At 38.1% G+C, this 25,047-nt stretch overlaps 2 protein-coding genes across 2 annotated transcripts in view; one reads left to right on the top strand and one right to left on the bottom strand.

The window, feature by feature from the left end:
- Positions 1-1,809: 1,809 nt before the first annotated feature.
- LOC148062985 (uncharacterized) lies at positions 1,810-20,611 on the top strand. Its single transcript, XM_087813030.1, has 7 exons — positions 1,810-1,876; positions 8,350-8,385; positions 13,526-13,558; positions 16,070-16,135; positions 16,212-16,280; positions 16,364-16,406; positions 18,651-20,611. Exons 1-7 carry the CDS (start codon positions 1,819-1,821, stop codon positions 18,694-18,696), a joined length of 351 nt encoding a protein of 116 aa, XP_087669156.1. The 5' UTR covers positions 1,810-1,818; the 3' UTR covers positions 18,697-20,611.
- Positions 20,612-20,851: 240 nt separating this feature from the next.
- fxyd5 (FXYD domain containing ion transport regulator 5) overlaps positions 20,852-25,047 on the bottom strand; it is a 10,769-nt gene continuing 6,573 nt past the window's right edge. The window contains exons 4-10 of the mRNA XM_087813023.1: positions 25,013-25,047; positions 24,504-24,551; positions 24,045-24,083; positions 23,742-23,771; positions 23,603-23,677; positions 23,485-23,530; positions 20,852-21,122 (exon numbers count right to left, since the gene is read on the bottom strand). The exon at positions 25,013-25,047 is cut by the window's right edge and continues 97 nt beyond it. Of these exons, the coding sequence (XP_087669149.1) occupies positions 21,098-21,122; positions 23,485-23,530; positions 23,603-23,677; positions 23,742-23,771; positions 24,045-24,083; positions 24,504-24,551; positions 25,013-25,047 (298 nt within the window). The 3' untranslated portion in view covers positions 20,852-21,097. The remainder of the gene's footprint in view (positions 21,123-23,484; positions 23,531-23,602; positions 23,678-23,741; positions 23,772-24,044; positions 24,084-24,503; positions 24,552-25,012) is intronic.

Below are 25,047 nucleotides of genomic sequence, written 5' to 3'. Positions count from 1 at the left end.
TTAGTAGACGTAAAGCTTCATGTTTTTACTGTAGACTTCAAACTCCTCTTCTATCTTATTCTTACATTTCTAGTAAGAACTCAAAATATTTTTCTACGAATTATGGTGAACGGTTCAGGCTTGTGTAAACGTGTCACACTAAGTGGTGGGAGTAGGCTGCGACGCAGAAGCAAAGTGTCTTGCTTAGGAACACAATTTTCATCCTGAGTCGGCATTGAACCAGCAACCTACTGTCTTAGCTTTCCCCCTTTACTAAGTGTTTCTTTTTTCAATCAAAGTTCTTTTAAACTTATTTAATGATGTAAAGACTTTTTAATGCTTTACATCAAGAAAATATCACGTATTTCCTGCTATTTTCATCCTTAATTATCTCGTTGTTTTAGAATTTACTTTTATTATTGCTTCGTGTTTTATCTACTTTTGTACATCACGTGGTGGTCGATGTGTGTACTTTGCAAGTGTTTTATAAACAACATGGTCTGGTTGGGTATTAAATATATATATTTTTTTCTTGCGCTTCGGTATTACTTCGGTGCCAAGTTTAATAACCGAAACTTAATGTGTTTTTTTTTTCTGAACAAGAACTAATTAACTAACTTAGTGTCAAAGACGGTGAACATCAGATGAATTTGTCACTTGTGGTTTAGTTGTACTTTGTGATAAAAAAATATTTTCTGTAAGAAAACAACTTGAAATGAAAATACAGCAAAGGTGACAATTAAACTCAGTATTTGGACTATGTTTGAAGTCATTTTCCTTTTGTTGGAATTGATCATATAAAATTGGTATCGTTAAAAAGTATGGTTTTGGAACCGGTACCAAATGCGGGCACCGGTACCAGTACTGGTTTGGAAAACATACGATCGATACCCAGACTCAAGCTCCGGTCAAAAAATGGACACAATTTGAGTTTGTAATCTTCAAAATTACATCAAGTACTTCAACAGTTTATCCACATTTATCAAGTGTGTTTCAAGAACAGTCAGAACTTTAGTACTCTAGTACTACCTCAGTAGAATTTTCGAGAAGTGAACGTGTATTTTTTTTCACCCACGGAACCAGTCGACCATGAGCTTCACCACGAAACACGCAGAGAAGAAGTCGCTTCCTTTATATCCGTTAAATAGCTATTGTGAGTTTTTTGTTCATTCCAGTTCCTCAGAGATTGATTTATTAATCAGTGTCTCAACAATACGAGTGACATCAGGTCTTTCCACTCGCCCGGCAGAGGAAGAGCCAACACAATGATGTCGGAACCCAACAATGCCGGCTCCTCGTCGCGCTCGGCGTGGACTCCAACGTGCGAATCCCATCAGACATTGTGAGCATCGGTTCCTGCCGACATCGCCGCCGCTTCTTCTGGGATTTCCCCCCCGAGTAGAGGTCATTCCCGAGCGCCGGCTCATTGAAAAATATCATTGTGTTTGGATTCGGCCGGAGCTTTAATGGTGGGAAAGCGTCGGAGAGGCTATTGAATGCATCTGTAACCTGCGCCGGAAAATGTCGAGTCAACACTTGTTAGCGCTGGACTGTAGCGGCGTTGTCTTTCTGCCGAGCACCATGGGAAATAATCTTATCTGATGACCCTCAGGGGTCCCGCATTTGCATACATTCTTTCTCCACCAATCAGACGACAGGTTTTTGTTGTTTTTTTCCACCGACTGTTGGGGAAAGTCATAGTGAAACCCGAAAAGAGTCCGATAAGAGTTAATAAGACGCGTCGGCGATGCTTTTCCATCAGGGCGACTCGGGTTTCAGTTTCAGTGACAGAACGTTGATATTTATAACCGTCTCTCTCTCTCTCGGCAGCGTTTGAAGATGATGCGATCGCTGTTCCTGAGTCTGCTGCTGCTGCTGCTGCTGCCAGCTGCTTCTGGTAGGTTCTCGTCTCGCAGCCGCTGATAAACATCTCATCTGCCTGGATGTGTTTCACTCGCAGGACTTGTTCACGACGGTTCTGATGCGCGAAACAAATGTGTGTCGAGGCGGAAAATAAATCAAAGAACCCCGAAGTATGCGCATAGAAATTGACATATTTTGGGGGGAAATTGCAGAAGCAGATCGAAACCTGGTTCTCAGAATACAGATGTAGCGTCGGCGAACAAAAACCTATTTGACAACTTCCTTATCAGATCTTGACTCAAAATACATGTTGAAATATCTTATCTTGTGGAAAACTCAACTTTGACACCTAAATTTAACTATTTACAGACACTTTTTTCGACTTTTTTCTGGCTGTTTTTCAATCTACAATCCAATTTAAGATATGAATTGAAGTCAGTATTTTATATTTGTAAAGCTCGTCGCAGACCAGTGTCACAAACAAAACAACACACAGTTAAAAATACATACTTTAAAAGGTCAAGACAACAATGATATAAAGACAACAGCAACATAAAACCAGGGAAAGGCACAAATAAGAATGTCTTAAGATGTTTCTTGAAGGAACCAGTAGATCATCAAACACAGAGATGGGCCCGAGCTGGGGTGTAAGTCTGGATCAGATCACTGATGGAAGGTCTGACCATGAATAGATCTGAAAGTAAGAACCAGAATTTTAAAATGATCCTGAAAGAAACTGGCAGCCAGTGAAGAGTTTGAAGGAGAAATGGGAGTTCTTCTACTAGAGCAACCAGTGAAGAGTTTGAAGGAGAAATGTGAGTTCTTCTACTAGAGAAGCCAGTGAAGAGTTTGAAGGAGAAATGTGAGTTCTTCTACTAGGGCAGCCAGTGAAGAGTTTGAAGGAGAAATGTGAGTTCTTCTACTAGAGAAGCCAGTGAAGAGTTTGAAGGAGAAATGTGAGTTATTCTACTAGAGAAGCCAGTGAAGAGTTTGAAGGAGAAATGTGAGTTCTTCTACTAGAGAAGCCAGTGAAGAGTTTGAAGGAGAAATGTGAGTTCTTCTACTAGAGCAGCCAGTGAAGAATTTGAAGGAGAAATGTGAGTTCTTCTACTAGAGAAGCCAGTGAAGAGTTTGAAGGAGAAATGTGAGTTCTTCTACTAGAGAAGCCAGTGAAGAGTTTGAAGGAGAAATGTGAGTTCTTCTACTAGAGAAGCCAGTGAAGAGTTTGAAGGAGAAATGTGAGTTCTTCTACTAGAGAAGCCAGTGAAGAGTTTGAAGGAGAAATGTGAGTTCTTCTACTAGAGAAGCCAGTGAAGAGTTTGAAGGAGAAATGTGAGTTCTTCTACTAGAGAAGCCAGTGAAGAGTTTGAAGGAGAAATGTGAGTTCTTCTACTAGAGAAGCCAGTGAAGAGTTTGAAGGAGAAATGTGAGTTCTTCTACTAGAGAAGCCAGTGAAGAGTTTGAAGGAGAAATGTGAGTTCTTCTACTAGAGAAGCCAGTGAAGAGTTTGAAGGAGAAATGTGAGTTCTTCTACTAGAGAAGCCAGTGAAGAGTTTGAAGGAGAAATGTGAGTTCTTCTACTAGAGAAGCCAGTGAAGAGTTTGAAGGAGAAATGTGAGTTCTTCTACTAGAGCAGCCAGTGAAGAGTTTGAAGGAGAAATGTGAGTTCTTCTACTAGAGCAGCCAGTGAAGAGTTTGAAGGAGAAATGTGAGTTCTTCTACTAGAGCAGCCAGTGAAGAGTTTGAAGGAGAAATGTGAGTTATTCTACTAGAGAAGCCAGTGAAGAGTTTGAAGGAGAAATGTGAGTTCTTCTACTAGAGAAGCCAGTGAAGAGTTTGAAGGAGAAATGTGAGTTCTTCTACTAGAGCAGCCAGTGAAGAGTTTGAAGGAGAAATATGAGTTCTTCTACTAGAGAAGCCAGTGAAGAGTTTGAAGGAGAAATGTGAGTTCTTCTACTAGAGAAGCCAGTGAAGAGTTTGAAGGAGAAATGTGAGTTCTTCTACTAGAGCAGCCAGTGAAGAGTTTGAAGGAGAAATGTGAGTTCTTCTACTAGAGAAGCCAGTGAAGAGTTTGAAGGAGAAATGTGAGTTCTTCTGCTAGAGCAGCCAGTGAAGAGTTTGAAGGAGAAATGTGAGTTCTTCTACTAGAGAAGCCAGTGAAGAGTTTGAAGGAGAAATGTGAGTTCTTCTACTAGAGAAGCCAGTGAAGAGTTTGAAGGAGAAATGTGAGTTCTTCTACTAGAGAAGCCAGTGAAGAGTTTGAAGGAGAAATGTGAGTTCTTCTACTAGAGAAGCCAGTGAAGAGTTTGAAGGAGAAATGTGAGTTCTTCTACTAGAGCAGCCAGTGAAGAGTTTGAAGGAGAAATGTGAGTTCTTCTACTAGAGCAACCAGTGAAGAGTTTGAAGGAGAAATGTGAGTTATTCTACTAGAGCAGCCAGTGAAGAGTTTGAAGGAGAAATGTGAGTTCTTCTACTAGAGAAGCCAGTATAGAGTTTGAAGGAGAAATGTGAGTTCTTCTACTAGAGAAGCCAGTGAAGAGTTTGAAGGAGAAATGTGAGTTCTTCTACTAGAGAAGCCAGTATAGAGTTTGAAGGAGAAATGTGAGTTCTTCTACTAGAGAAGCCAGTGAAGAGTTTGAAGGAGAAATGTGAGTTCTTCTACTAGAGAAGCCAGTGAAGAGTTTGAAGGAGAAATGTGAGTTCTTCTACTAGAGCAGCCAGTGAAGAGTTTGAAGGAGAAATGTGAGTTCTTCTACTAGAGAAGCCAGTGAAGAGTTTGAAGGAGAAATGTGAGTTCTTCTGCTAGAGAAGCCAGTGAAGAGTTTGAAGGAGAAATGTGAGTTCTTCTACTAGAGAAGCCAGTGAAGAGTTTGAAGGAGAAATGTGAGTTCTTCTACTAGAGCAGCCAGTGAAGAGTTTGAAGGAGAAATGTGAGTTCTTCTACTAGAGCAGCCAGTGAAGAGTTTGAAGGAGAAATGTGAGTTCTTCTACTAGAGAAGCCAGTGAAGAGTTTGAAGGAGAAATGTGAGTTCTTCTACTAGAGAAGCCAGTGAAGAGTTTGAAGGAGAAATGTGAGTTCTTCTACTAGAGCAGCCAGTGAAGAGTTTGAAGGAGAAATGTGAGTTCTTCTACTAGAGCAGCCAGTGAAGAGTTTGAAGGAGAAATGTGAGTTCTTCTACTAGAGCAGCCAGTGAAGAGTTTGAAGGAGAAATGTGAGTTATTCTACTAGAGAAGCCAGTGAAGAGTTTGAAGGAGAAATGTGAGTTCTTCTACTAGAGAAGCCAGTGAAGAGTTTGAAGGAGAAATGTGAGTTCTTCTACTAGAGCAGCCAGTGAAGAGTTTGAAGGAGAAATGTGAGTTCTTCTACTAGAGAAGCCAGTGAAGAGTTTGAAGGAGAAATGTGAGTTCTTCTACTAGAGAAGCCAGTGAAGAGTTTGAAGGAGAAATGTGAGTTCTTCTACTAGAGCAGCCAGTGAAGAGTTTGAAGGAGAAATGTGAGTTCTTCTACTAGAGAAGCCAGTGAAGAGTTTGAAGGAGAAATGTGAGTTCTTCTGCTAGAGCAGCCAGTGAAGAGTTTGAAGGAGAAATGTGAGTTCTTCTACTAGAGAAGCCAGTGAAGAGTTTGAAGGAGAAATGTGAGTTCTTCTACTAGAGAAGCCAGTGAAGAGTTTGAAGGAGAAATGTGAGTTCTTCTACTAGAGAAGCCAGTGAAGAGTTTGAAGGAGAAATGTGAGTTCTTCTACTAGAGAAGCCAGTGAAGAGTTTGAAGGAGAAATGTGAGTTATTCTACTAGAGCAGCCAGTGAAGAGTTTGAAGGAGAAATGTGAGTTCTTCTACTAGAGCAACCAGTGAAGAGTTTGAAGGAGAAATGTGAGTTATTCTACTAGAGCAGCCAGTGAAGAGTTTGAAGGAGAAATGTGAGTTCTTCTACTAGAGAAGCCAGTATAGAGTTTGAAGGAGAAATGTGAGTTCTTCTACTAGAGAAGCCAGTGAAGAGTTTGAAGGAGAAATGTGAGTTCTTCTACTAGAGAAGCCAGTATAGAGTTTGAAGGAGAAATGTGAGTTCTTCTACTAGAGAAGCCAGTGAAGAGTTTGAAGGAGAAATGTGAGTTCTTCTACTAGAGAAGCCAGTGAAGAGTTTGAAGGAGAAATGTGAGTTCTTCTACTAGAGCAGCCAGTGAAGAGTTTGAAGGAGAAATGTGAGTTCTTCTACTAGAGAAGCCAGTGAAGAGTTTGAAGGAGAAATGTGAGTTCTTCTGCTAGAGAAGCCAGTGAAGAGTTTGAAGGAGAAATGTGAGTTCTTCTACTAGAGAAGCCAGTGAAGAGTTTGAAGGAGAAATGTGAGTTCTTCTACTAGAGCAGCCAGTGAAGAGTTTGAAGGAGAAATGTGAGTTCTTCTACTAGAGCAGCCAGTGAAGAGTTTGAAGGAGAAATGTGAGTTCTTCTACTAGAGAAGCCAGTGAAGAGTTTGAAGGAGAAATGTGAGTTCTTCTACTAGAGAAGCCAGTGAAGAGTTTGAAGGAGAAATGTGAGTTCTTCTACTAGAGAAGCCAGTGAAGAGTTTGAAGGAGAAATGTGAGTTCTTCTACTAGAGAAGCCAGTGAAGAGTTTGAAGGAGAAATGTGAGTTCTTCTACTAGAGAAGCCAGTGAAGAGTTTGAAGGAGAAATGTGAGTTCTTCTACTAGAGAAGCCAGTGAAGAGTTTGAAGGAGAAATGTGAGTTCTTCTACTAGAGCAGCCAGTGAAGAGTTTGAAGGAGAAATGTGAGTTCTTCTACTAGAGCAGCCAGTGAAGAGTTTGAAGGAGAAATGTGAGTTATTCTACTAGAGCAGCCAGTGAAGAGTTTGAAGGAGAAATGTGAGTTCTTCTACTAGAGCAGCCAGTGAAGAGTTTGAAGGAGAAATGTGAGTTCTTCTACTAGAGAAGCCAGTGAAGAGTTTGAAGGAGAAATGTGAGTTCTTCTACTAGAGAAGCCAGTGAAGAGTTTGAAGGAGAAATGTGAGTTCTTCTACTAGAGCAGCCAGTGAAGAGTTTGAAGGAGAAATGTGAGTTCTTCTACTAGAGCAGCCAGTGAAGAGTTTGAAGGAGAAATGTGAGTTCTTCTACTAGAGCGGCTCAGAATTCTGGCTGCAGAGTTTTGTTTGAACTTTAATTTCCGAATTCATGATCACAACTATTATTTAGTTCTTGATGATGGGAGTTGCATGATTCTAAAATAAATAATGAAAAAAAGTAAAATAAAAGTACTTAAATATAAATAGAACAATACAAATTATATTTGGTGTTCATTTTTCTGTTTATAAATATTATAAACAAATATTAAAAATGAAAAATGCAAAGGACATTTTATTTAGCTTCAAACTGTGTATTTTCCTTGAACATTTAAAAGGGTGCTATCAAAATAAATTTGGCCGCTCATGACAGATTCTGAAAAAATGACGCTGAAGACGCTAAAAGAAATTAAAAAAACTTTAAAGGACTTGTGATTTTTAAAAGGTTGTAACTTTATTAGGATTTGAGCGTCAGACTCTAATTAAGTTTAAAACTATTCACGCCATCGTAATTTAAAATAATAAGGGATAAGTCAGCGTACAACCTTTTTTGTCTTAACGGACGAAAGAGGCTGGAAAGAGACGATTTTCACTTTTTTAGACACAGTTCATGGAGGTCATAGTGAGTCCAGATCTCTGTGGGACCGTGAGATGGTCACGGATCTCTTTCTCTGGAGTCATTTCCCGGATTACATCATAAACACCATTTGACCATTTAACCATTTGACCCTTGAACCTCGCCTTCCATTTGATCGACTCAAGCGATCGATGCAGCGATAAATGACTCGTAATTCTCACGATCATCTTCTGCTTTTGCTCGATGTTGCAGTTTCCTCTTATTTAGTTAAAACTGATGATTGACAGGTTCTTAATCGTTTTGTTTTTATTCTACCCGGACCTTGTTTGTCTGTCATGTGATATTTTGTCTCCGTCTGATAACAAGACAACAAACCTGTTTACGTCATGGAAGGAACAATGGTTCACTTGTATGGCTTCTAACTGCTGCTGCTCACATTTACTAGAAAACATCTCTAAACTAGACTTATTGAATCAAAAAAGCATCAATGTGACTGTGGTTTTTACTTTTTTAGGGTTGCTACGTTATGTAATACGTTATTTGCACGTAGGTAAGATATTAAAAAAAAAATGCATTATACATTAATTCACACTAGAAACATTGTTGTTGATCATTTTGTCACATATTAATGCAAATAATTAGTTTAAATTGCTTTATTTCTACTCAAATTAAAACTAGTTGTTGTTAATTTTATTATTAACAAGATACTTTCCATATAAATAACTAAACAATACATTAAAATATTGCGTTAAAACACAGTAAAAATAAGTAAAAACCAATGAAGGGATTCAGTTGAGAGTTAAAAGGCTTCATCACATAAAAGTGAGTTTTTCAAAGAAGCCGTCGACTCCAATAACGACTCTTTCTCTTTGGTTCCAGTTCTTTCTGCGGACGTCGAAGGATCAGGCGACGATGGTGAGTCTTTTGTCCGCATAAATGATTGTCTATCATCTAGTTCTGTTGTTTGGAGACCAAAACGTTTTCAAATGGATGAAGCACACGATGTGTGTTACGACAGGAAGCCTCAGGTTTTCTCGCCGCTGCAGGTCAGAACTCGTTTCCACATCATGTTCTTTGTCAGTCGCTGAGTCGTCGGTGACGCGTGATTAACACGAGGGTTTCGAGTCGACATGTTCGACATCATCTCGTGACCTCCACGACCGCCTGCAATCGTCTGGGAAATCAGTTGGAATTGACACTTTCAAGGGTTTCTTAATGAGAATATATTCTTTTTTGAAATTAACCATCTGGAAACCTCTGGCACAATCTGGATGATCTTCAAACATCTCCTCACACCTGAGGCGACAAGGGTTTTATCAGGAGGAACATTTCTCTCACACATGTCACAAGACGAACGATGGAGTCATTTAAGGGCCCCACAGCTTAGAAGAGTCTTGCTCAATAGCACTGCGGCAGAGACCTCCAGCGAACCTTCATCTCTCCGGCCTCCACAATAAAACACCTGAGTCAGTTTCTCTTCTGAACGCACCGAGAATCTCCTCTTCCTCTCTTTCTGTTTTATCTCGTCACTTTCAGGCCCTCGAACTAACATTTCAATCTCACCTGATTTGAACACATCTAAGGAGGTTCTAAAGTCTGTTCTGTCTTCCTGGAGATGAAGTCTTCTCTTCTGCCACGGCAGCTTCAAGCCCACTCGTTTCCTGAAATAGCCTCATAATTACAATAATCCTGCAGTAACGTTGTGCTTCATAAAGGCCTGCACTTGTTGGTACGAGAGACTTTTATTTGGGGGTAAAAGTTCATCACTTCCTTGATGGAGAGTAGGTGGACAGGAGTGATCTTTAATGGGTTCTAATGGTTCCGGCCTCCATTATTGGATCTGACCGCCTTGATCCAGTCGTCTCTCTTCACAACCCTTCATTAGAAACGCATTTTCTCGCCTTTTATTTTGTACCTGTGGTCGTCAACCACCGTCGTCACGGTTAGTTTCATGAGTGTTTGTTTTGACGTTTTTAACGATTATTCGATCCTTCCTTTGACGTTTCTAAAAATCAGTGTACAAGGGTGTCGGAGTTGAAGTATCCTGGTAACGACTTCTGACCAGTTACACCTTAAAGTGATAGTTCACCCAAAATTCTAATTTCTTTCATTTTCGACTCGCCCTATGTTGAGTAGTTGTTGTCTAACAGGTTACGAAAATGAATGTTCATATGACAACATCGAACCCTTTCTTCGCCCAAACGTCACTTTTGTAATGAACAGCCGACATGAAAAGTTGTTCAGGTCTAAAAGCTTTTGTGTAGCAGAAGATAAAAAGGCAAATGTGCTACACAAAAGGAAAACACAATTTTGGGTGAACTATCACTTTAGACTTAGATTGTATCATCTTGTTCTTTCTCTTTATTTCCCTTTGTTCTTATTCTTATTTTTATTTTTATGAATAATTGCTGTATTGGTGTGTCTATTTAGAAAAAAAACTATTTCAATAAAGTTCTACCTTACCTTACCTACCTAACCTAGTCTGAAGCGCTTACCAGGATACTTCAACTCTTACATCTTTGTTCAAAACAATCTGTAGAAACATCAAAGGATCAAATAATCTCTATTTTAGCGTTAAAAAATGTGGGTGAACCAACACTTTAAGTAGCGAGGAAGCTTAAAAAGAGCTGAGCCAAAAGGAACTTCCAATTCCTGAACTCATCTGAACGGAGAAGCAGATGGAGCACGAATGCTCCTCCCATGATGCAACACTAACAGACTCAGGGACTCATTCATTCCTTGTGTTATTAGATTGTTTAATTCTGAGTTTCGGGGCAGAAGTGAAAATATAATGTTATTTAATTTTAATCTTTGTATCCTTTTCTTTGCCTTATTTCATATTGATCTGCGTTCTTTATTTTGACTTATGTTCTTTATACTTGCACTCTTTTTATTTTTAAACTTTTTTTTTTTTTTTATGAAACTTGCTGTGAACTGGAACCTAATCTCACGAAGAATCTCCAGAGATAAATAAAGTCCATCGATCTATCTAGTAACAATCTGAGGGCAGGAAGAACCAAGGAACAGATATTAATTTTGGCTGGATCGTCCAGTTCACTCCATCTTGCATTAGTGCACGACGGCAAATAAAAAAAAAAAGTTTCATTATTACGCAAGACCTTCTAACGTCGCGTTGAAACACCGAAGTCTGCACTTTTCTCAGGTTTGAAGTCGACCTGATCTACTTTCCATCCTCCGACTTCCTGCCCAGATGATCGCTTCTCTCTCGAGCGACGAGGTTTCAAAGTGGCGTCGAGAATAGACTGACCTTTAATTAAAGGGGAAGTGAAGCGTCACCACGGCTTCTGGGATGCTTCACAAATGTGGCGCTGGTGCACCTTGTGGACTCTTGTCCAAGCCTCGAGCGTCCATCACGCCGGGCGTCACAATCCTAACCGCGGTGGATTCATGGAATCACGTGTAGGTGGAACTCTTGGAACAGGAAAGACGAGTCTGATGTGAGAACATAAAGTGTCTGAGGTGTTTGTTACGTAAAGAAAATAATGTCCTGACGCCTCCGGATTAACCTTCACAATACTTTCTTTTCATTACTTAGAAAAGAAACCTGCAAAACTTTCCCCAACTTTTGTCTAATTTACATCCATTTGCATCTGTTTTACTGATTAATTTTTCACATCTTTCAATCTTTTAGTGAAATCTTCAAAACTTTCTTGAGACACAATATTGTCGTTTTCAGTATCATTTAAAAAAATAAATCAAATTTAAGCTCTTGTCGGCCCTGAGGACGTATTCTCTTACATCTAAGCAAGTTTTAGCCATTGTTCAAAATTCAAAACAGGCAAAAAAAAAGGTTCATTGGACCGAACAGCATCTACTTTAGTTTGTCCAAAAAGACACTTAAAAACAACCAAATACCTTCATACTGCTTCTCTGTAACGTCCCTCTTGTACTGAAACTGAATTGTTCGTAAAAAAAAACTCGACAAGTCCATATTTGAAGCTTGTTTGTAGCGGAAGCTAAAATGCTAACATGCTACACGGACAGGAAACGGATATGAACAAACATTTCTGACTATAACTAAAAAACGCAAAGACGTTGGCTCAACTATCTTATAAACTTATCTTATTAAAGCTTTTCAAAGTGAAAAGAAAAGTGAGAAACTCTGGGAGTCTTTACTTTAACTTCAACCTCCCTGTTAGGAAAACAAATTGATGGGAATTATTAATACAGTTTATTCAGGTTTATTTGACGGTGACATAACTGTGTTTAGTTTGTGTAGTAACTGACTAACTGGCTTCATGATTCAGCAATTTAAAAGTAAACTAGCTAGTTAGCGTGTTGGCTAACAATAATTTATGACCGAAATTATGTTTTTAGTTCATATTCAGTTGTTGTATGTAGACAATATTGGGAAAATATTACACAAATGTTGATTTTAATCATTAAATATATGTGTATTTAGCAATTAGTAACAAAATTTAAACGATCTGACCTTTGACATCAGTGGAAACTAACGAGAAATTAACGTCTCATATTTAATTACAACAGTTGAAGCTGAAATAATGTGTATTTTACTGATAACTACAAACCAAATCATCAATTCAAATTATCAACTTGCTTTTTAAAGTGAAGATAAAAGTGAGAAACTCTGTGAGTCTTTACTTTAACTTCAACCTCCCTGTTAGGAAAACAAATTGATGGGAATTATTAATACAGTTTATTCAGGTTTATTTGACGATGACAGAAATGAATATTTAGTGTTTAGTTTGTGTTGTAACTGACTAACTGGCTTCATGATTCAGCAATTTAATAGTAAAGTAGCTAGTTAGCATGTTGGCTAACAATAATTTATGACCGAAATTATGTTTTTATTTCATATTCAGTTGTTATATGTAGACAATGTTGAGAAAATGTTACACATATATTGATTTTAATCCTTAAATATATGAGTATTTAGCAATTAATAACAAAATTGAAACGATCCGACCTTTGACATCAGTGGAAACTAACGAGAAATTAACGTCTCATATTTAATTGCAACAGTTGAAGCTGAAATAATGTTTAAAAAAAGGGGTATTTTACTGATAACTAAGAAAGTATCACACAAACCAAATCATCAATTCAAAATATCAACTTGCTTTTTAAAGTGAAGAGAAAAGTGAGAAACTCTGGGAGTCTTTACTTTAACTTCAACCTCCCTGTTAGGAAAACAAATTGATGAGAATCATTAACCCAGTTTTTTTTAGGTCGATTTGACGATGACAGAAATGAATGTTTAGTGTTTAGTTTGTGTTGTAACTGACTAACTGGCTTCATGATTCAGCAATTTAAAAGTAAAGTAGCTAGTTAGCATGTTGGCTAACAATAATTTATGACCGAAATTATGTTTTTATTTCATATTCAGTTGTTATTTGTAGACAATATTGGGGAAATATTACTGAAATATTGATTTTAATCCTTAAATATATGAGTATTTAGCAATTATTTAAAAAATTGAAACGATCTGACCTTTGACATCAGTGGAAACTAGCGAGAAATGAACGTCTCATAATGAATTACAACAGTTGAAGCTGAAATAATGTGTATTTTACTGATAACTACAAACCAAATCATCAATTCAAATTATCAACTTGCTTTTTAAAGTGAAGATAAAAGTGAGAAACTCTGGGAGTCTTTACTTTAACTTCAACCTCCCTGTTAGGAAAACAAATTGATGAGAATTATTAATACAGTTTATTCAGGTTTATTTGACGGTGACATAACTGTGTTTAGTTTGTGTAGTAACTGACTAACTGGCCTTATGCTTCTGAGCTTCTGCTCCTGGCTCTGTTCCCATGCGAGTCTTCTTATTGCCTACACTTTTGATTTCTTGCTTCTCCTTTGTGTGAAAGCTATCGATTCCTGTTTATTGTTTTGCTTTTTTTTTCGTTGCTGCTCTCAAAGCATTTGGCTCCAAACCGAGTCCATAAAAGCAGCAATCAATGAAGCTGCTGCAAGATTAAAGTTGTTGTCTGTATCTTGACTTTGTGTTGAACTTTTCCAGGGAGGAGAAAATGATTTTATTTTGTGTTAAGACTTTTGTTTTGTCTCGCAGACACGGACGACGAGGATTTCTTCAAAGAAAAGGGTGAGTTTTTTTTTTTCTTTTTTTTGAAGCGCCACCAGGGGCTTGTGTTGTGTGTCACCGACCGACATGTCAGGCGGAGAATATGAAGTGTGCTGTCGATAAGTCAGCGTTGTGTAGTGTTGGAGGTCAGCGTGATGTGTGAAGGGCTTCGCCTCCCGTCGGCTTCTCCCTCCTCCCGTCCATTAGGCCTCAAATGGAATCAATTAGCTCCCCGTAGAGACCCCGAGAATCCTGCCCAAAGGCCAATGAACATGTCAACCTCGCCGACATCGCGCCCGCCGGTCAGCTAATCAACATTGGCATTCTCATTCTCCGCTCTCGTCACTCCTCATCTCCGCCGTGACGGACAGCTGATAGAATTACAGATCCGCCTCCAATCAGACGCGACCTTTTCAGACGCGGGATCCGGATCGAGCCGGACTTCTGTCACCGGTGGCCGTGTTGTCCTTCCTCGTAAATGTCCGTTTTAATGTCGTGCAAATGAGCAAAACAAACTGCGATGAAAGAAACAAAAATAGAAGAAAAATGGCTGCAGTTTCTACTCATGATAAGGGTTTATTATATCTCAGAGTTTTGTTCACTAGTGATGGGAGAAGAAGGCAGCTTTGTCTTCTGAGACACTTGGGTATGTCCTTCCTGGGGGAGGCCCAGGGCAGACCCAGAGAGTCTGGAGCTCCGGGACGCTCGGAAATTGGTGGAAATGTATGAAAAATGAACGTCCCATAATGCACTGCAACGGTTGAAGCTAAAATAACGTAAACAATATCGAAAATAATTTAAAATTCAAGCTAATTAGCTAGTTAGCATGCTAGCAAATATATTCTAAATGTCCGTATTGAGGTGGCCATTTCTTAGTTGGATATAAGGTAAGATTTTAGACATAATTACTATTTCATTTTATTATTTTAATCCTGAAAATGTTAAGCAATCATACGAGCTTAAATCTGGAATCTTTCTTGTGGGGATCCTGAAGGCTTCCCTGGTGAAGTACTCGGGTACAACCCCACTGGGTGGAGGTCCCGGGGTTGGACCTAGGACACTTGGTAGTCCTTGTGATGGGACAGGAGGAGGCTTCCTTGGGACCTCTTCCCCTAATCCTATCTTAAAACACGGCTGTAAATTAAGGAAAAGTAAACATCCCATAATGAGCTCCAACAGTTCAAATAGTAAAAAATAATAAATATTTGCTTTTGTTCGATGACTAAGAAAGTATCACACTGAAAAGTAAAGTGAAGTTTTTATTTAGCATGCTCGCAAAAAACAAACAAACAAAGATTTGTAAATATGTTTTCGTTTCATCTTTAGTAGTTAAGTTTAGGTGATCTAAGACAAGTTTTTCGGGTTAAATAAAAAAATATGGATTTGTAGAGCAAGTTGAGGTGATACTTGCCTCGAGGGCCTCCTGGTCGCTTCTCAGGTGAAGTCATGTTCCACTGGGAGGGGGCCCCGGGGCGGACCTGGGACACTTTGAAGTGACTTTGAAAACCGTGTGATGGGGTTGGATAAGGATTCCATGGGAACACTGAATCTTTTCACCCGACCTTGCAAATCTGCAGAAATTGACAAAAAAAAAAAAAATATCGTCCCATAATGCACTGCAACAGTTGAAGATAAAATAATGCATGAATATTTGCGTTCTGTTGATTGCTACGACAGTATAACAAGGACAAAATCAAGAATTAAAAAGTAGCTAGTTAGCGTGTTGGCTAACAATAATTTTTGACTTAAGAAACATCTTAAGACGTTTCTATTTGTTCAGGCTTTTCCTTGATTTTCTGGAACTCCTGTGTTGTTCTCAGTATTATCTTGATCTTTAAAGTATGTACTTTTTTGAGTATTGTTTTGATTGTTTAAGCGCTTTGTGACCCTGGTCTGGAAAAGCGCTATATAAATAAATATTACTTACTTACTTACTTACAGAAATTATGTTTTTAGTTCATATTCAGTTGTTATATGTAGACAATATTGTGAAAATATTACACAAATATAGATTTTAATCATTAAATATATATGAATATTTAGCAATTAATAACGCAATTGAAACGATCCGACCTTTGACATCAGTGGAAACTAACGAAAAATTAACATCCCATAGTTGAAGATAAAATTATGGGGAAAAAAGGGGGTATTTTACTGATGACTTAAAGTATCTCACAGACCAAATCATCAAATCAAATGTAAAAATGAAGGAGGTCGTGAACATGCAATAACAACAATAACGTTCACAATTGGGTTTTTTGCTTTAGAGGAAAACTTCTCTTTTTTTTTATTTGCATAAAAATCATACAAATATTTAAAATAAGAGCAAATCAACTTTTTCAAGTTGATTATACTGCTTTCTAATTCAAGTCGGTACTTTGGCAAATACATTTATTTTACTGAATATTCTAAACTGTGTCTCAAGTGAGTGATCATCTCCTAGTCATTTTAAAAGGATCATAAAATGTTACAATATTAAATATATATATTTTATACTGGTTTGTTTTGTAACTGAGTGTATCTCGACTCCAGGGGGCCGAGGACTCGGACGCGCCGGCTCGGCCGTGGACAAGGCGTCGGGGACGCAAGAGACCACAGGTATGAACAACAAAAAAAAAACTCATCCCACAAACATCCGAAAGAACGAAGTTCTAAGAGTCGATCACGTCTACAGAACAGCTGACGCTGGTCGTGGTCGTGGCGGCGGTGACCGTGGTGGCTCTGTCGGTGGCCGCCATCGTCTGTGAGTAACGCTGAACATCGGCGCTTATGAAACCGTGAAACTACTCTAGCAAACTTTAACTTTAATGTCTTTTCTCTGCGCAGCCATCATGCTAATAAGACGCCACATGCACCGACGGCAACAAGGGTAAGATCTCGTCTATTTACTTGTCAATCGACCAAAAGGAAATATTTCACTGATGGGGGGTGGGGTGTGGAGGGGGGGCTTCAGAAGTAGAGCAAAGGTTTGAGGAGAAACTCGCTTTCAGTGCGTTTGACTGTCAGAAACCAGTCCGGTGGGTAACAGTTCTGCTAGTTTGACCTCATCCAGAGTGACTAGAAAAACCCTCAGGTGGCTCAGTACAGTCGGCATACACCCATCTGGGTCTGTCTGAACTTGTCGGGCAATTAGCATCCCCGCCCGGGGCCCTGCGCCGTCACCAGGGAGCTCTCGTTGGGGGGGCCCCCCCCTCCCAACGCGAGGCGTCGAACAATAGCCCGAAGACAGCCAGTGCCACCGGGCCTGCATGACCCATCGGGACAAGCGCTAACCTGTCTGCCTTGAAGGCAGGACTCGTGAGCGAGTCGGTCCTGTAAACACGATCCCGTGACGACGCTAAGACAGCGGCGGAACAGCCAGAACCAGTTGAGCAGAGACTCCAACTGTACTGAGCGATCGCTTTCCTTTCCTGCTCGCGGATCCACGCCGGTCCTGTCTTTTTGTGAGGGTCAAGAAGTTCTAATGAGACCCCGGGGGATCTTCTAAGTGGCAGCTGACCCGCGTCTGTGGCGCACACGCCCGAGTCAATCATCGAGGGTTAAATTCCTGGGCAGGATTACTGGCTGCCTCCCGGGGCTGCTATCAGTGCCGGGCTGTGTCTCGGTGCTGACGGATCGCTCCGTTGAAAAGACTCTTAATCACACACAGCAACCTGTGGATTGTTGGCTCAACACCGTCTTCTCTGGGTTTAGAAAGACCCACCTGGGGATGAGCGTCTTTGGAGTGTGATTCTTGGTGCACCTGGACCAGAACAACAGACTTCTTGTACCAGGTCCAGCTGATGTAGATTCTGTCACTGACTCAGAGAAACCAATTATGGCCTCACCCGAGTAAGATCGGGATTTAAAAATGTTTAACAGATCAGAGCGAACAAACAAATCTTCGACGAGGTTAATGCGAGTTAGAATAAAACTTTAAACCCTGAAGATTAACTTGATTCTGAAAACAGTTTATTAAAAAATGTGGTACTTTTACTATGACTAGTCATTAGAAATTCTAATCAAAGTATCACTTTTTTATTTTTATTTCATGTCTTTTTTTTTTTACTTTTTGTAACTTTTTTTTTGCCCAAAGGTACATTTAAATCTTTTAATTTATTCAGTATTCATGTAAAATAAACACAAGCACAAACAATTTCTTCAGGGTCAGTTTTAGTGTATTGTCAAGAATCCAACGATACTTATCACGATACAGGTACAAGTATATATGTGTATATAGTACTTGACTCTGGTGTTGTGATAGTGTAGTAACAAGGATATATGTGTAGTATTGTCCAGTACTTGACTCTGGTGTTGTGATAGTGTAGTAACAAGGATATATGTGTAGTATTGTCCAGTACTTGACTCTGGTGTTGTGATAGTGTAGTAACAAGTATATATGTGTAGTATTGTCCAGTACTTGACTCTGGTGTTGTGATAGTGTAGTAACAAGTATATATGTGTAGTATTGTCCAGTACTTGACTCTGGTGTTGTGATAGTGTAGTAACAAGTATATATGTGTAGTATTGTCCAGTACTTGACTCTGGTGTTGTGATAGTGTAGTAACAAGGATATATGTGTAGTATTGTCCAGTACTTGACTCTGGTGTTGTGATAGTGTAGTAACAAGTATATATGTGTAGTATTGTCCAGTACTTGACTCTGGTGTTGTAGTATTTACAGACCACATGACTCTTGATGAAGTCGTAACTACTTTAATTTGTTTTCAAACCAAAATATGTCCAAACATAAGCTTTAAAAGCTGCTGGAGTCACTGTATCCTCTCATCCTTAGTCATCACTGGGATCATGCATTGAATTATTCATAACGTCTGCTGTCATCTAGCGGCAGGAACTTGAATTGCAACACAAAAATGAGCAAACACTGTGAATGTTTGAATGTGTGAATATTTATAAATTGTAAATGTCATTTTTTTTACAAACTTTTTTAAAATACAAACTATAAAAATATATAATAAAGAATGAAATGAATTAAATATTTGCATGTTAATTGTAAAAAAAAAGTATATTTTCTTACACAACTAGTCTGACCGCATGATTAAAGTGAGAACAAAACGAGCTTCTATCCCGGTTTTGACTGTGATGTCGTCTGACGGTTGGTTCTGTCCGTCCAGGATCTACTCGGTGCCCACAGAGCAGGACCAGAAGGCAGCCGTCTAGCTCCGGGCGAGAGCGTCTGTGTGACACTCAGAGTAGAGCTCATGTTCCTCCTCTGCTCCTGTGTGATTTCTCAGGACAAACTTGGCTTCTTTGCACAGCAGCTCTTGTGTATTTATCCTCACGTCTTTCTTCTTCTACTGCTTTGCATCCACAAAGCTGCGGACACTTCACTGGAATCAAGGAATCCAAATGTTTTAAAACTTCTTCTGTTCTTTTTTTTGTTTTGTTTGTTACACCCGTTGATTGACAACCTGTTTGTGTGGACGGACTTGTCGGTGCTAAATAGTCGAGCTGAGCCAGTCGAGTGCTCGCTCCACTGCCCCCTGGTTCACTGCCCGACACCCTCTGTCCCCGGCCTGCTGGGACGACTCGCTGCTTTTTTCTTGAGCTGGAAAAGTTGGTTTAATGCTGAGCGACGATGATGTCACAGGTCAACCATCGAGGGAGGATTAAATGCAAATAGTATTTTTCTTACAGTAAAAAAAGGCTTCTTTATAATAAAAAAATAGATATTTTTCCACCTGGAGACGATTTATTTATTGTAACGTCATGATAAAAGTCAGACAGTAGTAGTCGATCATGTGTTCGGGGCGTTGGTTTTATGTGTGTGTGCCAAAGACAGATTAGTCGCCCTTGACAGGAGTGTTTGGGTCATTATGATTATTTAATGACATGTATTCTCTCTTTTAATTACGAATTTAAGATCATTATTTAATGACGACTTTAGACGATTATTTTTCAGCAGATTTCTTCTTAGAATCAACTCTGGAACGATCGGCGTCGGTCATGTTGACAAATGCTAGCAAAGCTAACGGTTAACGTTGTATTTTTAAGTTAAAAATAAGTTTTAAGTTTTAAATTAAATTTGGAAGAAAAACGAATTTTTATTGGCTATAAACACTGATTACAAATCTATATATATATATAGATTTTAATGCATCTGTTTTTATATTTAGCAGGTTCTAAAGTTCAAATTGAGATTGTGTTAGCATACAGATGTAGCAACAATCTTCATTAGCACAACACAAGACCGTAGCTGTGTCTCAAATCACATACTTGTGTACTTAAACTTAGTATTTTTAGTGCATAAGTGCGTCTCAATTCTTAGTATGTAAATGTAGTGCTCCATACACACTAAATTGTCACTAAAACACACACAAAACTGAGTATGGATCGATGGACACTTTCTACACTAAACGACTCCATCTTAGTGACGGATCATATACTTACAGGTGCATTTTCAGCCACGTCTTCGCTGCTGATCCCGGCGTAAATATGTCGCCAATATTTCTCATATTTGTTGAAACCAAACGTGCTGCCAGCAGGTGGCGATATTGTTCCTTCAGCTGGTTTAAACCATGGTTAAATAGTAGTAGAAGAAGAAGCTGTCGCGTCATTTCCTGTTAGTGTGTAGCAGCAGAGTTTGATTTGAGACATACTATCTGTGGAGGATTAGTTACTAGTTAGTACGTACACTATCCTGATGATACTAACCAGTGCACTAAGAGAAGTGTGTGATTTGAGACACAGCTCGTCTCTTTTCGCTAAAAATATAAAATAAATGGCCTATTATTAGCATTATCGATTGCTTCTGTCTGATTATTCTGGCTAATAAAAAAAACAAAAAAAACAGAATCTTTCATGAAATAAAGCTTTTAATCACATGAACCAAACACTCCAGTGAGCATTTCAAAGGGAGAATTATTTAAAAACTTATAATAAAACCAAACATTTCAGTTTTTATTTTCTCTTTTTTTTCCCCACAAAAAAAACAAACATGGTTTTCTCTTTAAATACTTTCAAATATTCTTCTTGTTTGTTGTTGTTTTTTTTTTACGCTTTTCTGCTGCAACGTTTGTGTAAATAAATGTACTTTTTGTATGATACATCTATGAAGCTAACTTTTTATATGTAACTACTAACTGTGTTTTTTTGGAGGGATTTTTAACCGGAATCGATCGGTGGGTTTTGTTTTGTATATAGTTTGAACCATAATCTACTCGTGTGAATCATGTTATGAAGTCGTTGATCATTTATCTTAATCTGTTTATGTACCACTCGCTTTTGTCAATAAAGCTATATTCAAATAAAACCAACAATCTTGTAGTTGCATCACGATGTTGTTTTGCGAGAGAATAAACACATGAATCACGCGTTTGTTTCTCCCTGATAAAGAACTTTTATTCCAGTCTCTGCACGAGTTCAGAGATAATGTCGGACGGAGACGAAGTGGTTCAGTTTCCTCACGTGTCGGCGTGATTCATGTTTTCCGTGTTTATTCAGCGTTTTTTTTTTTCTCCCGCCAAACCCCCAGTAAATCCTGGCAGGTGGAGCGTTTCTCCCTCATGATGGACATCTTGTCGCTTTTTCTGCAACCTTGTGTTTTTTCTGCTCTCGTCCCTCATCGTCTCTGGACTTGATATGACCTGGAACGTAAACAGGAAGTTGTTGTTGTATTTTTTGAGGGATCAATTAGAAATATTGAGCCGTTTTGACGGCAACAAATGGCGTCGTCTGTTAATCACGGCGGTTTCTGCTGCTCAGCGATATGTTGAGTCGCTCCGTATGAGAAGTGACAGATCGCTCGCCATACATCACGACAGGAAGTGACACGCGTTACTTATGCACTCAATGGCACTTTTAAACGGCTTGATGTAAGAGCGGCTGCCGGATCGACGCCACGGTTCTGCCGCCTCAGCAGATACTGGGTTTTCGTGGACCGAACCGCTTGGTTTCAGGAGCTCTGGAGGATAAATAATCATTGAATTGACTTATAAATCATTATTATAACCAATGTTTTTTATGCCGTTGGTTTTTAAGAATTTATGATGGTATAATAAAATAAAGGGAATAAAATAAAATAAAAATGGCATTGATTACATTCAAGTTTGCAGATAAACAATTGAATACTTAATTAAATAAAATCAATTACAATGTAATTAATAATTATTGTTGACATTTAATTGGACCCATTACATATTTCTTATGTTTTATATAATATACATGTTTTCATATAAATAATTTTTATTTTATTTTAAATTATACAATTTTTCTGCCCCTTAAGATAAAAAAAAGGTTGAAATGATATCAAAATTTCTCATTTAGCATGTAATATATATGGTATAAATCTACTATATATGGTATAAATCAAATAAATATGATATAAATCTAATAAATATGATATAAATCTAATATAAATGCTATAAATCTAATAAATATAATATAAATCTAATAAATATGATATAAATCTAATATAAATGCTATAAATCTAATAAATATAATATAAATCTAATAAATATGATATAAATCTAATATAAATGGTATAAATCTAAAAAATATGATATAAATCTAATAAATATGATATAAATCTAATATAAATGGTATAAATCTAATAAATATGATATAAATCTAATAAATATGATATAAATCTAATATAAATGGTATAAATCTAAAAAATATGGTATAATTCTAATATAAATGGTATAAATCTAATAAATATGATATAAATCTAATAAATATGATATAAATCTAATATAAATGGTATAAATCTAAAAAATATGGTATAATTCTAATATAAATGGTATAAATCTAATAAATATGATATAAATCTAATAAATATGATATAAATCTAATACATATGATATAAATCTAATATAAATAGTATAAATCTAAAAAATATGGTATAATTCTAATATAAATGGTATAAATCTAATAAATATGATATAAATCTAATAAATATGATATAAATCTAATATAAATGGTATAAATCTAATAAATATGATATAAATCTAATATAAATAGTATAAATCTAATAAATATGGTATAATTCTAATATGAATGGTATAAATTTAGTCCAACTGCAAATGTTTGAAATTTCAGGGGGGTTTTCTGCAACATTTCCATCAAATTACAATTATCAAAAGAAGCTCAAATTATGTAAAATATCTCTTTTTACATTTTACACATTTAAATGTTCATGGGGGTTGACCCCGCCCCCTTAAAACCTCTGATGACTGGTCCGTGGTTTACATGCAGTTTCTTTCTTTTAAACACAACTCATAATAAAAAAAAAATCTTAATTTTGTATTTATTTATCAGGTCGTATTTAAATTATATGGTATGAATGTAACCAAAATTGGACATATTCAAATTGTCATGGGGGTCTTCTGCCCCACTTGTACAGGGGTTGCAAGGGGGGCTTGATCTGATAAAAGCTTCACTGGGAGGTAAGTAAGTAAGTAAGACGTCATTATTATCTACTGTTTTTCAAGACTTTTTCATGATCAGACCTACTTTTAATGTATAGATAACAGTCTGAAAAGAGTTTAATTTTGTAGAAAAAAAAGTAATTTTTCAGAAATTTGTGACACATTCAAGTGTCAAATGAGAAAATGAGTCAAACATAAACTCGAAATGTGACTCATTTTTTTGTTGCCCAGAGCTCCTGCTGACTCAGCATTATCGTGAAATGACGTTTTTATGCAGCTTGCAGTAGAAACCCGTGTTACCTAACGTAACCACGGTTCTACGAATGAATGCGAGGGCCTCCAGCCGGGCTTCGCTTATGGCAGCGCGGCCGGAGGGCCTCTCATCATGAAGTAGAACCGTGGTTACGTTAGGTAACCCGGGTTTTCTTTCGTCTGTCATGAGATTTTATTCTTGCCATAATAAGTAAGTAAGTGATATTATCAGTAACATCTTGAAGTCAAGACTTTCCTCTTTCAAACTGATCCAAAAAAAGTGAAGTTAATAAAGATATTTTAGCTCAATTTTCAAATTCAAACTCACTTTGAAGAGCTTTTGCAGCACTTTGGCTTCCGGCAAACGTTTCCACCTACAGACACAATAGAACAAACGTTTGAAAACATGGATCTTCAGCGACAGAAGCGAGTGTGTCGGCGCTCACAGCTCAGGATCATGATGCCCACCACGAACAGAACGGCCGCCACGGTCAGCCCGGCGATCCGCAAGGAGGCGTAATCTGAAGGAGAGAAGAATCCAAAAACGGTCTCAACATCCAGGAGACACGAGCGGGAGCGTCTTACCGTAAGTGAAGTCGTCGTCCTGCCCGGCATCTGAAACATGACGGGAGTGTTGAACGATGTTTGACGGCGAGAATAAAGGAGTTCTGGGATCATTAGAGGATCAGACGCCAAGACGGATCTACCGAGGTCTCGCCCGACACGCCGCTGATGGCGTCTCCGCACTTGATCTATTAGCAGCCGGCGCCAGCGTTTCTCAGACGCCGACATTAATCTGAGCACAAGTGCGACTCGACTCCATCAGCGGCCGTCGGTTTGATTCCTCGGGGCGCGAGAGGACGCTGAGGGATCGAGGACTTGACTCACCGGGGTAGACTGGTCGACGGGTGGGTCGTGAGGTCGTCACTGGGAAAGAAAAATTGTCAAATTTTCTCAAGTGTATTTGATTGACATCCTTAAGAATATGTTTGGTGTAAAAATTAAACATTTTCACTGGAGATTTATTAAAAAAAAGAGAATCTCCAATTACGTCTGGTGTCCCTCAAGGCTCTGTCATGGTTCCACTGAGGAAATAACAAACGTCTGATACAAATTAAAGGTTAAAAGTTTTATAAAAGCAAGTTTAGTTTTTATGTTGTAGATTGTATAAAGGACCATAAATTATATCATTTTAAATAAATAAATGTAAAAATACAGTAAACGTATAATGAAATAAACGAGTGAATACATACAACGTTTATTTAATAATAATTATTTAATTTATTGACCATCATAAACTACAAGTTCCATCAATAAGAAAATTCCTACGGTCAGTGAAGTTGTTACCTTTGATGGTTGGTTTAGGTTTTGGTTTCGTTGGAGCTGAAGTTGAACCTGAAAGAAAAGATGACGTAAGAAAAAAATTAATATATTTTTTTTACGCTTGTTTCCCTTATTGCTTAAATTAAGATTGATGCGAGGGACACCCTGGAAAGTCTGACTTGATCTTAACTGTAGCGAGAACATTTTATCGTGATCCGTTTTTTTGCCAAAAGACCGACAGAAAAGTATCCAAATATTCTTACAATAGACAGTCATTAAAAAAAAACAAGTAACTAATCTAATAATAATCTAATCTAATCTATCTATAAATCTAATCTAATCTAGTCTAATTCAGGTTTAATATCAATATGATATAATATCTGATGCTTATTTCTCTAGTTCACTGGGAGCCTGTCCCAGCTCGTCAGGGTCAGAGGGAACTCCCAGGTGTCATGTCGGATTAATAAAAAACCTTTGAATAGCGTTGGCTTTAGCTTTAGCGTTAGCATTAGCTTTAGCATGATCAGCACTACCTGAGGAAACGTTGACCGTGGTGGACGAGCTGGAC

This window comes from Callionymus lyra, chromosome 17 (assembly GCF_982586985.1).
Source record: "Callionymus lyra chromosome 17, fCalLyr1.hap1.1, whole genome shotgun sequence".
Taxonomy (NCBI): domain Eukaryota; kingdom Metazoa; phylum Chordata; class Actinopteri; order Syngnathiformes; family Callionymidae; genus Callionymus; species Callionymus lyra.
This window is presented reverse-complemented; position numbering and strand designations above follow the sequence as displayed.